At 42.7% G+C, this 13544-nt stretch overlaps 1 protein-coding gene across 1 annotated transcript; it reads right to left on the bottom strand.

Moving 5' to 3' along the window:
- Positions 1 to 7922: 7922 nt before the first annotated feature.
- On the bottom strand, positions 7923 to 8927 carry LOC113651752 (trace amine-associated receptor 13c-like). The gene has a single exon (XM_027160600.2). The coding sequence runs from the start codon at positions 8925 to 8927 to the stop codon at positions 7923 to 7925; it is 1005 nt and encodes a 334-aa protein (XP_027016401.2).
- Between the last annotated feature and the right edge of the window lie 4617 nt (positions 8928 to 13544).

Raw genomic sequence — 13544 nt, 5'->3', positions numbered from 1 at the left:
CCCCAAACACAGCCACTCGCCGTAGAACAAAGAACTGGGGAACAGCCTTCCACGTCTGAGGCAGGACAACAGCGGGCAGGTCAGTCACCCGCCGACAAAAGAAAAGAAAAAGACTGGGAGACATTGTTGAAATTAAAGCAATACAGAATTCCGTATTCTGACGACAAGGATGATAGTGATCCCTATGGTCCTGACTTAGTGACAGGCCCTGCCGCCGGAACACGGGCCAGAGCTAGAGCACGCACACAGCAGATCCACCTGCCAAGGAGTGTTGAGACATCAATCCTTGCCCCTGTAGATGTTGAGGATAACCCAAGTGGTTACACAAGCTCAGCGAGGGATTAGATATTTAGATATTAGAGATTAGATATTGTTTGAGAACTAAAGTTGTAACTAGCCGCACCCCAAAAGGAGAGCACAAACAAGAATAAACTAGATAAACTCGATGGAACTCATAAACAATATAAGGACAGACTAACTGTACAAATCTTTTATATGACGTGTGATAAGCATACTTCTAAATCTGGCAATCGCAGTTGGAATTCTTACAGCTAAAATTCGCGCCTATACCCCACAATCAAACGACACTCATAATGACTCGCTGCCCTATAACATTTCCAAATCAGGTTCACGGCTCAGACGTAGTACAGGCACAGGTTCCGCCACTATGGGAGGACGCAAAGTTTTTCAGGGGAAGAGCTCCTATCCCATGGTGGCGGGAGTTGACAGGACATCAGCCGAGACAGCTATTGAAATTCACATTTCTCTCTAGGATTATTTGCCCATGCTAGCAAGCACAGGAAAATATGGAATGATACATTGTACTTTATGATGTATTCTTTTGACTACACTGGTCCCTTTCCGGCAGTAGTATCAGACCTGATACAGTGGGCGAAAAACCAGTCATCGTCACACTACACCCTGTCCGTAGAGATTCGAATTAAGCGACCAGGGGAAGCGACCCAAGATCCAATAACCAGCATTGTTGTCAATGGCCAACCTGCCAGAGGTGACGATGTTGGACATTGTAAGTTAATCCATACGTTATGGTATTACATTCTCCATGTGGACTCAGTTTATCCTCATTGCAGAAAACGTTATTCCTCGAAACATATGAAGTCTATGTCTACGTCCCAGCCTGGAGTCCTGGCGTTCAGTTTCGTCAGGCAGGCATTGATTTTTGGGCTAAATGTGGCGGTTCAGGCAATAGTAAATGCGAAACCCGCCACTCCAGGGTGTGGGGGGAGTACGAGACACTTCAGAATTACGTTAAAGTGAACAGTATTAACCAATACAATACCACAGCTGACAGCATCGAGGGAAACCTCTATCGACAGTGGCTGACAGAAACCGCTCACCAGGTTGCTGCAAACAGTACCTGTCTAATCAAATTAGACCGGTCAAATTTGACTAATCAAATTAGACCATGACCGGTCTAATCAAACTCCCTATGTAATGCCTACTAGAGGTGTGGATGAGTGTGATAAATGTCCATATAATGATACATATTTGTGTCCTGCACTGTGCCTGATGGGTTCAGCAGCCAGAACCCATGGGCCGAAATGGATGGGCAACATAAGTAGATCATGTGCGTATCAGCCGGTAGCCTCGCCAATCCCTACAGATATGTCTGTTCAGATGCGGCCTAACCAGAAATTTCCACTATGTATTAAGTCCAGGGGATCAGTGTATGTCGGATTTATTCCTAAAACTGCCTGCATGGGAATATTAGATGTTCATCACCCTATAGTGAATGTGCTTCCACATTGTAAGACGACAGAATATGGATGTGAAAAGTCCGTTCCAGATCTAATGACCGTCCCTAGTCTAAGATTTGGCACGTTGCCACTGGCAGACATCTTCTGGTACTGTGCAGAGAGCACGGCGCTTCAGACCCTTCCCCGAATGTGGCATGGACTGTGTGCTCCAGTTGTGCTAGAGGGACATCTCACAGTGATGGCCTTAAATAACTCCCTCCTAGACCACCTTTTGACTCAAGCACACACCCATAACTCACGATCTACACGTGACGTCTCAAAATATCTACAGCCCAGTAACGCTTCCGCGCTCCCTGCCTGGTCAGCAGACCCTGATATTTACATTGACTGGAGATGAGAGCCTGTGGATGTTCCAGAGAAGCATAGAGCCCTATCTGACGCGACCTCGATGGCATGGACTGTCCTGTTACCGCACGTGCAAGTACACAGAAATATGAAGTGGATAAACTACATATGGTATAATCAGCAGCGCTTTATCATTCATACAATTGCCGCCTTGGGACTCATCTCAGAACAATTACATGCCACAACGCTGATGACAGTGGAGAACCGCTTTGCTATAGCTCAAATGCGAGGGCCAGAACAGTGAGTGTGTGAAATGATCGGTACTGACTGTTGTGCCGTAATCCCCCTACACACGGGCCCTATGGGACCACTATCCACATTGCTTACCCAGATGAAAGCAGCCCGAGACCAGATGGTCCAGAACTCGGGCGCACCAGATCCAACCTGGTATAAGTGGTTACTCTCGGGAGATTGGATGGCAGGATTAATGCGTGTAGGCATGATAATTTTTACAGTATTATTAGTTATAGCCTGTGTTGCTTGCTGCGGAATACCTCTTCTACGCACTTTGATTGACAAAACAGTCCACTCTCTCTTTGGACAATATATGCAAATGCAGATGATGGAATTGGATCCAGACACATTCCCGCTGCTGGACAAGAACAATATTGATTTGGACTGGAACTAGCTGCACATATACAGGACTGTAACATATTGGTGTGTGTCCATGTTTGTCTGTGTCCCTGTGTGTGTGTTTGTAAGTGTTGTGTACAGACTTATGGAGTGCCTCCCATTCCGGCGTCCCCAGTGCCGCCAGCCAGTGCAACGACATCAGATGTGTGCCTGCCTTGAACCTGATTCTGAGGGTCTGGCGTATCGCTTTCATAGATATAATGACGAAAACGCCCCACACCTGGCCTGTTGCTCTTCTTGTAGAAGGTTAGGTAGGAAAGTATCCCTGTCTGCCTACCGGTGGTGGCTATATCTCAGGTTTGAAAAAGAGCCCCAGCAGACGTGGCGATCGTATCCCCCCCTTGGATCACACACTCAGTGGATCACTCTGGAGGAGGACTCACGGCCTATCCCACTGATACTCTCACATGCAGACATTATGCTCGAAGAAGGATCATGGGTGGCCATGCATCAACCTGACATGGACTACCAGCTTATGGACAGACTCATCCTGCGGGTTCACGCCTACGAACTCCGCCGGTGCATTTCCGTTGCATCACTGTATGGCCCTAAAACTAAGCATGCGTACCTCATATCACACTATGTGCAGCAACGCGTTGTCCAACAGTATTACACTCTTTTCTTTTGTGGTTACCAGCTGTGGACTACTCACACTAATGGGGCACAAGCAGCCCTAGCGCGTCTACACCCGCAGCCAGCTTGGCTGGCTCAGTGCTTACAAACACATAGAGACTCGGAAGTAGTGGCGATCCTTCCAAGAACATGTTACTCCCAAGCGTTCTCTGACATTTGGTATTCACTGAATAATAAACGGCGGATTAAGGCACCGTTGCCACGTTGGGTGTACGTGAGACACCACAACCATTATTGGTGGTGGCCCTAATTGTGACTGAATTCAGACTGACTACACACAAACCTTTCTGTACATATGCTTAAGTAATGTGTTGGTATTTGTGTCTACTGGTCTATTGCCTGTTTTCTGTATTGTATGTGAAGATTTGTTGCAGGCTATGTCGAACCCACGGAGTAATCAGGGTCAAGCCCTGCGACCCCGCACTTGTGCCTGGTTAGAGGCGAGCCCACGGGTATCGCTTGTCGCCTCGACGACGCTCCCGGTTACTGCTACACGTGCATCGTACTGGACAACGAGGTGGACCTGTCTGACTTCATCTGGGGGGACTTCGACCTGGGTGTATCGCCACATCGCACCTGGCTGACATACCCTTCCCCGCCGACGGCTGACACTTGGTTCACGTTGCTTGAGGACACATGCCCCGTATCACTTATCCTTGCACACGCAGATCTAGTCCTCCCTGAAGGACTGTGGGTTCATTCGTGCCACCAGAATGATTATTCTCTGGACAGGGGATTGCTTTTGCGGGTACACACATACGAGGTACGTCGTTCCTTCTGTGTGGCCTCGACGTATGGACGTGGAAGTGCACATGCGTATATTATTTCCCGCCATATACGGCAGGCTGCCGTACGCCAGTACTGTACGTTGTTCTTTTGTGGATATAAACTCTGGACATCTCACACCAAAGATGTGCAACAAGGTCTACAGGATATGCAAAGACCACCCACTTTCATGGACTCATGGGCAGGGGGTTATTTGGATGCGGTTGTTTCCATTACTCGAGCTTTCCATGCTTATAGCCACAAAGACATTTGGAGATCCCTACGCGCAGGCCGTCGCATTAGAGCCCCTTTGCCACAGTGGATTCAAACCATGCAGCGCAATCACTATTGGTGGTGGTCGTAAGGACAGCTAGTTTTCTTATGCCCTGCAACTGTTTATTTGTGTTTTTTTGTTTGTTTATTATGTTTACCATACCTTTAGTATGTTTATGCTGTATGTTTCGGTGACCTTGGTGACACTGCTTTCACTGTCGTGCTATAAACGCGGGCAGAGTGAGAATTTTCCCTCAAATCTGACACCAAAGAGGGTTTTTCGCTCACTCCTGGCTCATCTTTTGAGATAAGAGCACGTGTGAATTGTGGTATGTTTTGGTTTATGTTTATTGTTTTTGTGTGGGGGAATAATGTTTTATTTTATGTTTATTATACGTTGGGGTAAAAGTCGTCGTGATTAGATAGATATATGGGTTAGTGGAGAAGACAAAATTGTCTAGAACACTGCAACATAGATTTTTATTTTTATTTAATTTTTTTTGAGACTGTACAGTCTCACAGGGGGGAATAATGTTGTGAAAAAATCCCAGAACCCAGGAATGCATTAAAAACAGAGTGACATGCCTTAAGGCGATTATGATTGGAGTCATAAGACACATGGGAATAAACCCCAGATGTTGCAATAATCTTAAGGTAATATATAACTAGAGAATAAAATAACCACACTTGAGTCAGAGGGTGGATAGAAGGTGATTTATTATTATTATTAAGGTGTTTATTATTAGAACTTAGTAAAGGGGGGTAGTAGGAGTGTAATCTGGAGATCCAAGGTTAGAATCAGAGGAAGAAGATGGAAAGGTGTTAGAGAGGATGAACATAGGCATAAGGAGGGGGGGAGCCGGGGGTTCCAAGCTCACGGGTGCAAGGGTGAGCATGAGGACAGCCATCAGTTTGAGATCCCCTGTCCACGAGGTTCACCAGAGTGGTTTGAGAGGAGGACCTGCGAACAGGAGGATTCCTGACAATATGGGATGGCAGATAAGCATGCTCAGGCAGTTCAGGAGAACTGAGCTGTTCCAGAAGCGTAGTGAGCTCAGAGATGATATGACGCAGTTGGAAGCAGCGATAGCCGACCATGGTGTCAGCAGGCACAGGTCTTGGATAGGGAGAAGGACGAGGGTTCCGGCTGGTGTAACCAGGCTGAATTGACTGACCTGGAGGTGAAGGATCTAGGGAGAGAGAAGAGTAACTAACTTAGTAGAGAGAGAAGAACTGAAGCTTGAGATATGTTAGCAAGCCCAGCCAGGAAAAAAAGACAGGCTGAGATCATAATCAATTTAGCAGGCTTGAGGAGTCAAAGAACTCCACTTGTACACAAGCAATATTACAGCAGCAATAGCTTAACAATAGTAACAGTATAGAATAACGAATAGGTAAGAGCCTTTTACATAATATCATGTGACATAGAATAGACTCATAGAGTGACTTATAATCAGTAAAAATCATATACAGGAGAAGATAGCAAAAGGGAAACTTACTCATTGTAGTTGAATGCAGGATTAATCCTCAGGACGGACGTCTGTCGTAAAAGACTCAGAGGCAAATGGCAAATGTAATTTTGACGAGGAAATGGAGCCCTTTTTGTGCACATTTGTAATAACAAATGTAAACTTGTTATGAAAAATGAGAAAGACAGTGGTTCTCAGACCTTGGCCCATAGCGATAACGTGTTATGTAGAATGGAAAAAGACCATTGTTCCCAGACCTGAGCTCGTAAATTGTTATGGAAAATGACGAAGTCCATGGTTCTCAGACCTTGGTCCATAGCGAAAACATGTTATGTAGAATGAAAAAAACAGGGGTTCACAGACCTAGGCCCTGAGAACTAAAGGTGTGGTGTTCATAAACTTGTTGTGCAGACTGAAGAAGGCCTAGGTGTTTAGTCTGAGGTTATGAAAAATAAGGGGAGGAAAATCCATAAATGGGCATATGGGTGAAAGGTAATGGGAAATTAGGTCCGTATATTTAAGAAACATAGGAGGTAATGCCGATAAAAAAGGTGATATGGCACCTGGGACTCCAAAAAATACTGGAACAAAAGAGGGGGCGAGGATATATATATATATATATATATATATATATATATATATATATATATATATATATATATATATATATATTGAGAAGATATCCGGGGCACGTGGATGAAGGTGGGTGTTTTTATTTTCGCAAGGACTTCACGAGAGGTTTTGTTTCTTTCTTGATTGATTTGGCATGACATGCTCTTTTCGGGGTTTTAATTTGTTACTTTTAATATGGCAAATTATAATTTGTTGGCTGATTGACCACAATAAAGAAGTTTGCTCATTCTCATCCAGGCCTGAGGAGTTTTCTTAGTTTTTTTGTAGTAATTATAGAGTTAACAGTGAAGTCTAACTAACGCAGTTTTGAGTAACCAAAAAGGCCTAAGAGAAGAGGACACCCTGTGATGTGTCGGCTTGGAGACCGGCTCTGAGTTCCGACACTATCATTAATGGCTCCATAACATCTGGTCGTGTACAAACTACCTTTGAGGGAGAAGGAGTTATTCGCATCCTGGGGAAATCTGCTCTGTATTCCTCTAAATATCTTGAGTTCACTGTTTACAATCAGGTGGTCTGTATAACAGTGGATGCTAAGGGCATTGGCCTCTAGTGATCAGGACAATAGGATTTTAACACACAATAACGCTATGATGCTTAGTTGTACTGTTCATTTATGTTTATTGTTTTCTGTTATTTGTTACTTGGTATTTTAATACCTATGCACCTTGGACCATATTAACAGCATTTTGTTCTTTTGCATATGTGTATATGTGTATATGGAAGAATGACAATAAAGCTTGAGTTGTGTTGAATTGAGAACTACCCTTGAGAAAGAGTTATTCCCATCCTGATAAAACCTGCTATACCTGTTATACCTGTTAATTGTTAAAAATACTGTTTGCTACTGCATTAATATGTTTTTAAGGTTTCTTGTGTTTTCATTTTTCATACAGTAATATGGGCATTTTTGTATTTCTTTGCCAGAAACAAATAAATCTTAATAACTAAGCGAGTTGTTTACATGATTTAGTTTTAAAGGTAGAAAAGAACAGATATCGGATCGGTATCGGCCGATACCGGCAAACGCTGGTATCGGAATCGGAAAAAGTGGAAAATGCTTCCATTTACAATCTACAAACCTATTTGTTGCATATTATGTTACCCACAGTCACATCCGTCTTGTATGGACTCAAAGATTTCCCAAGTTTTTCTAAAAAAAAAAATCCATCCATTATTGAGCATTGTCTGAAGACGTGAATCATGAATACTGACTGACTGAATTAAATACAGGAAATATTTCCTCTCCTTGTTGTACAACTTTTATATTTGATTAATTCCAGATTTAAATAAAGATAAAAACCTCTGAGATTTTCAGTGTGGTCTCAGACATTTGGACCTCACTGAATTTCTTTTTCATGCCTTTATATATACATACAGTTAAAAAACACATTCATGACAGAACATTGATTAATTCAGAGTCTGTCTGGAATAGTTGTAGAGTTATGATTAATTTAACACACCTCCTGAACCACGGATAAAACAGAGCATAAATAACTGGATTAATGGTGGAATTAAAATAAAGCACAATAAATACTTTTTGAAAGGTTTCTGTCTGTAGTTCAATAACATTTCCTAATAAACTGTAGATAAAATATGGAAGTAAACACACCAGAAACACAGACACTAAAATACCGAGGACTTTAGCTGCTTTTCTCTCAGATTTCATGGAGTGTGAGGTGATTTTCTGTGTTTTAGGCCGTGTGTGATTATTAAGCTCTCTGATAGCAGTGACATGTTTCTTAGCAATCACAAAAACTAGACTATAAAATATGATTATGACAGAAAGTGGGAATATAAATGAAACTACAAGATCAATAACAGACCAAACCTCACTCAGAAAAATATAACACTCTCCAGGACACAATACAGAACTTGAAAAGCTTCCATTGAAATAACACAGTGATATGTTATACACCAGAGAAGCACTCCAGTTGGTAAAAACGACAGTGCTCATTGTCTGCTTTGAGATTGTGTTCATGTAAAGAAAAGGGTTTGAGAGAGCCAAATACCGATCTACAGCAATCAGAGCGATATTATAGATGGATAAACTTGTTAAAATATAAGCAATAATCAAAAAAGTGATGCAGTACCCCTTATCAAAAATCCAACATGACTCGATTGTCCAGATGAACATTGGTGGCATCACTAAAGCTCCAATGAAGAAATCTGACACAGCCAGAGAGAGCACCAGCATGTTTGTTGGTGTGTGAAGCTGCTTGAAGTGAAGAACAGAGATGATGACGAGCAGATTTCCACACACTGTTAGCAGAACCACAGCAGCTGAACACACGTACAGTAAAATATAAACTGCAGGAGATACAGATCTCTCTGGACAGGAGAAATGATCACAGCCATCAGACTGATTAACCTCTGTCAGGTTCATCAATACAGGCATTTAAAAAAAGTTTTTGTTACATTAGAAATAAATGAAATCTATCAGGCAGCACAGATATTTTTATACTTTGGAACTTAGGCACGCCCACAAGATTGATTGAGAGCTGAATATGATGTCATGCCTTAGGGAAACAAACAACTAGAGTATGCACTGAGTACAGATAAACACCTATTATTATTTGGTTCTTCATTTTTTAATTAAGAAAATATTGATCAAAACTAATAATCAAAAGAAAAACAAAAAAGAAGGGTCACAAAATCTCACTGATATTTATTTATGATAGCGAAACTCTAAATGAATTCAAAAGTCTATAGAAAATGTATGTCTTCCCATTTACAGAGGAATGTAATTGGGAGGAACATCATGCAACAGGACAAATAAACAAAGCATGTTAATGCTTAATCCATTTAAACAACATGTGATTGACTGCTTCTTTGATGAGTTTCTGCTGCCTAGTCCAACAGCCCTTTACATTTAATTTTATGGCATTTGGCAGACACCTTTCTCCAGAGCAGCATACAAAAAAACAAAAGTCTCTATAAACAAAAAAACATCAACACTGGTTTAGTGGGACACATACTAGGAATACCTATATTTTAGGGAAAGGTAGGCAAATATGTTACAGTCCAAGCACTTTAAGAGATGCGTGCATCCGTGCCCCCTCTTTATCACGGGGGACGATGCGCATTCTCTTTGCATTGTTTGTTTGGGAGAGGAGCATGCCCGGTCGGCCCTCGAGGCAACCGGCTGCATGCATTGTGAGGGATTCCCTCTGCGCACTCTCCGTTCCCACCTGGCTATATTTTCAGCTTCAGCTGCGCCTCGTTGTTTGGGTCCTGCGTTCGAGGAGCTCCTCGAGGTGGTGACTCGTGCTGTGGCTAGGTTGAAATTAGATTGGCCTTAAGAGGAAGTTAGTGTTGCCTGTTCCATGATAAGGTATCGAGGTCTTGGAGAAATCCTTTTTCAGCACGTACAATATCTCCAGCTATGTCTGACTATTCAGCCATTATAGGGCTTGAAGGCCATGGGTATGGGGCGATGCCTGGGGTTGAAGAGACGCTTGCTAGCTATCTCTCACCTACATCACCCGCATGGAGAAAACCAGCGCTTCCATCCAAGCGGTATTGGTCAGACTCTAACCACTAGGCCACGACTTCCCGGCAGTTAGTGTTGCACCTCCTCTCTGTACGCTGACTCATTGTTCTTGCTGATGAGACCTACTACCATTCTACCGGACTGACTGAGGTCTCCCAGTCAGGAAGTCCAGGATCCAGTTGCAGAGGGAGGAGCTCGGCTTCTGAATCAGGTGCTGTGGCAATGGCATCTTCCATGGAGCGGTTTAGCGGGGTCCAGTGAGGGTGGTAACTGGGTCTTGATGTGCTTCATGACGAGCTTCTTGAAGCACTTAATTACAATGAGTGTGAGTGGTGACGATGGTGGTTGTCTTGAGGCAGGTAGGAACAACAGCGCCACTCAGAGAAATGTTAAAGATGTCAGTGAAGACATCCACTAGCTGATCTGCACATTCCCTGAGCACCCTGCCAGGAATGTTGTCTGGTCCAGCAAACTTCTGTGGGTTAACTCTGCAAAGTGTTCTCCTCACATCGGCCAGGGATAAACAGAGTACCTGATCGTTTGGGGTAGGGATGGTCTTCCTTGTCGCTAGATTTTTCTGCACTTCAAAAAGAGTGTAGAAGCCGTTCAGCACATCTGGGAGATAGATGTCACTATCACAGGCATGTAAAGCTGTCCTGTAGTTCGTGATTGCCTGTATGACTGAGTCTCTCTGCTGTCCTGGAAGTGCCTGTGGATTGTCTGGGCACTTTAATTCTCTGATGGCTTGGGACAGTTTGGCCCTTGCTGTTCTTAGGGATGCCCTGACACCTGTTCTGAAGGTTAGGTCTCTAGTCTTCGGCAGCTCACGCACTTTAGCAGTCATACTTGGCTTCTGGTTGGAGCATGTGGTGATGGTCTTGGAGACGGTCACATCATCAATGCATTTGCTGATGTAGTTGGTCACTGATGTCGTGTATTCCTCCAAGTTGACAGAATCACTGTTGGTTGCAGCCTCTCTGAAGATGTTCCAGGCAGTGCACTAAAAGCAGTCCTGGAGAGCAGAGGTGGCTCCCGCTGGCCAGGTTGTCACCTGCTTCAGAACCAGTTTTGAGTGTCTGATGAGTGGTCTGTATGCTGGAATTAGCATAATAGAGATCTGGTCTGAGTAGCCAAGTTGGGGGCAGGGCTCCGCATGATACGCACCGGGAATGTTTGTGTAAACAAGATCTGGCCTGTTTTCCCTTCTCATTGTAAAGTCCACATACTGATGGAATTTAGGGAGCAATGACTTGAAATTTGCATGACTGAAATCTCTGCCGACGATAAACAGGTCGCTAATAGCCCCATAGAGTTCACATAGAGCCTCTTTAGCATTAGCGCTGGGGGAATGTACACTCTGACAATGAAAATCGTGGTGAATTCCCATGGTAAATAAAATGCAGTCACAAACTCCACTAACGATGACCAGTAGCTAGAGACAAGCACAGAGTTCTTTCACCATTCTGTGTTGATGTAAACACACACACCACCACCATGAGCCTTACCGCACAGAGCTGCATTCCTGTCGGCATGAAATGAGGTGAGCCCAACTAGCTGAATGAGCCACTTCAGCAGTTTATAAACTCTCGCCGTGTAGTGCGCTCGAGTCTGATGTAGTCTAGTTTATTGTCCAAGGAGGAAACATTTTAAAGTAGAATGAACGGGAGAGCCGGGTGTCTAGGGTTTGTTTTTAGACTAGCATGGACATCCGCACTGTTGCCGTGCTTCCAGTTTCTTGAGCACTGCTTTCGGTGTGCCCTACTCTGGTCACTGGCATCAGGAGATGCCAAGGACTGGAGGTCTGAACTTCGCAGCAAGCTGAGGTTGTGAAGCCTTTTCAAAAAATCATTGTGCAGGTTGGTTGTTGCACGATTTCTTTACTGTATTATTTTCTGTGGTCATGTACATGAACACCACTGTCTCTGTTGTCCATGTACTAAGAAATAGTTGGGCTTAAAATGTAAATAGCACCATATTGGAGGCATGCTGTATACACTGTGTGCTACTGACAATGAATGGCAGTGATGAATGCCAAGAGCTCTTGTAAGATGGTCTGGAGCATAGTGGAAGAGAATGGATCCATTGGGCAGGTAGTAGGATTGCAATCCTGGATGACTTCTAGAATCTCTTCTGCTGCTATGGTTTAAAAACATGACAATTAAGGAGTAGGGAATCCTAGTTGTGTAACTTAGGCATAGTTGGAGCAGTTATGGTCTGGTAGATCGTTCTCATTGTAAAAGGAGGCAAAGTCTTCAGCAGTCAGGGAGGATGAAGCAGGTGGAGCCTGGGGTTTGAGTAGTGAAGAGAAGATAGCTTATGTTCTTATGCAGACCTGTCAAGCTTTTCCTTCTAGAAGGCAGTCTAGGCAAAAGTCATTTTAAAAGGTGAGATCCGTGTCGAGGTGTGATTTCTTCCATTTTCACTCTGCTGATCTTAGTTCTCTTCAATTGCTGCGCAACACATTTGACAACAAAAGAACAAGACAAGAAGTCCTTAGAATTAAGAAATGTGGAATAGATTAAAACTTCCTTCAGCTTTCTCATCTGCCTACAATGAAGCCCTGGAGGCAGAGCATGTGGGATTCATGTGCATATTTAATGAAAATCCATAAGCAACAATTCCAAAATATAATCCAAAAAGGCACAGTCAAAAAACAGGAAAAAAAAACAGTCAGAACTGGGAAAGCTAAACACACTGGTAAACAAACCCGAAAAACAGGCAGAGCAAGAAATAGTAGCAAACATGCAATGGTCATAGACTATGGCTAAACAATTGCACTATAGCAAGTCTCGGTGTAGACACAAAGAAACAATACTTCATGCTAGCTTTAGAGTCCATGCTGCTTAAATGTCCATAGGAGCCAGAAACAATCTCGACCCAGAAGTGAGTCAAAACTCGGGTGAGGTTTCCCTCTGCTTGTTGAGAGGGAGTTTAGTAGGTTGTGATGTTAAACTGCCCTTCAACATGCCTTTCATTATACCTGGATATCTGTACAACACTTCACATTTGTGGATTTGCAAATATGATATGGGATTTTGGGTTTGAATATTTTGCATGTATAGGATATTAACATAATTTTTAACAAAAAAAAGTTAATTCCTATAGAATTACAGATATATTTTTATTCAATTCAAGTTTATTTGTATATCGCTTTTTACAATAGACATTGTCTCAAAGCAGCTTTACAGAACATGAACATAGAGCAGAAGGTAAACATAAGGAATGATAAAAGAAATAACGAATAATAAAAGAAAAAGAATTAACAGAATAAAAAATTCAAGATTATTATTAGATATATATATATATATATATATTTTTTTTTATTTTCTTGGTAAAAAAAACTTTGTCTTGTTAATGCATGTTAATTTGGAACAAGTGAAAAAATATTTTTTCTGAACAAACATTGACTAATGCAGATTCTGTCTGGAATATCTGCAGAGTTATAATTACCTGAATGTAACTCCTTATCCATGTGTAAACAGAGCATAAATACCTGTATTAATATATGAGATCAATTACATA

Source organism: Tachysurus fulvidraco, chromosome 9 (assembly GCF_022655615.1).
Source record: "Tachysurus fulvidraco isolate hzauxx_2018 chromosome 9, HZAU_PFXX_2.0, whole genome shotgun sequence".
Lineage (NCBI taxonomy): Eukaryota > Metazoa > Chordata > Actinopteri > Siluriformes > Bagridae > Tachysurus > Tachysurus fulvidraco.
This window is presented reverse-complemented; position numbering and strand designations above follow the sequence as displayed.

What these genes read in the sequence shown, in the direction of transcription:
- LOC113651752 (XM_027160600.2), bottom strand. Translation starts at nt 8,927, where the DNA reads ATGCCTGTATTGATGAACCTGACAGAGGTTAATCAGTCTGATGGCTGT.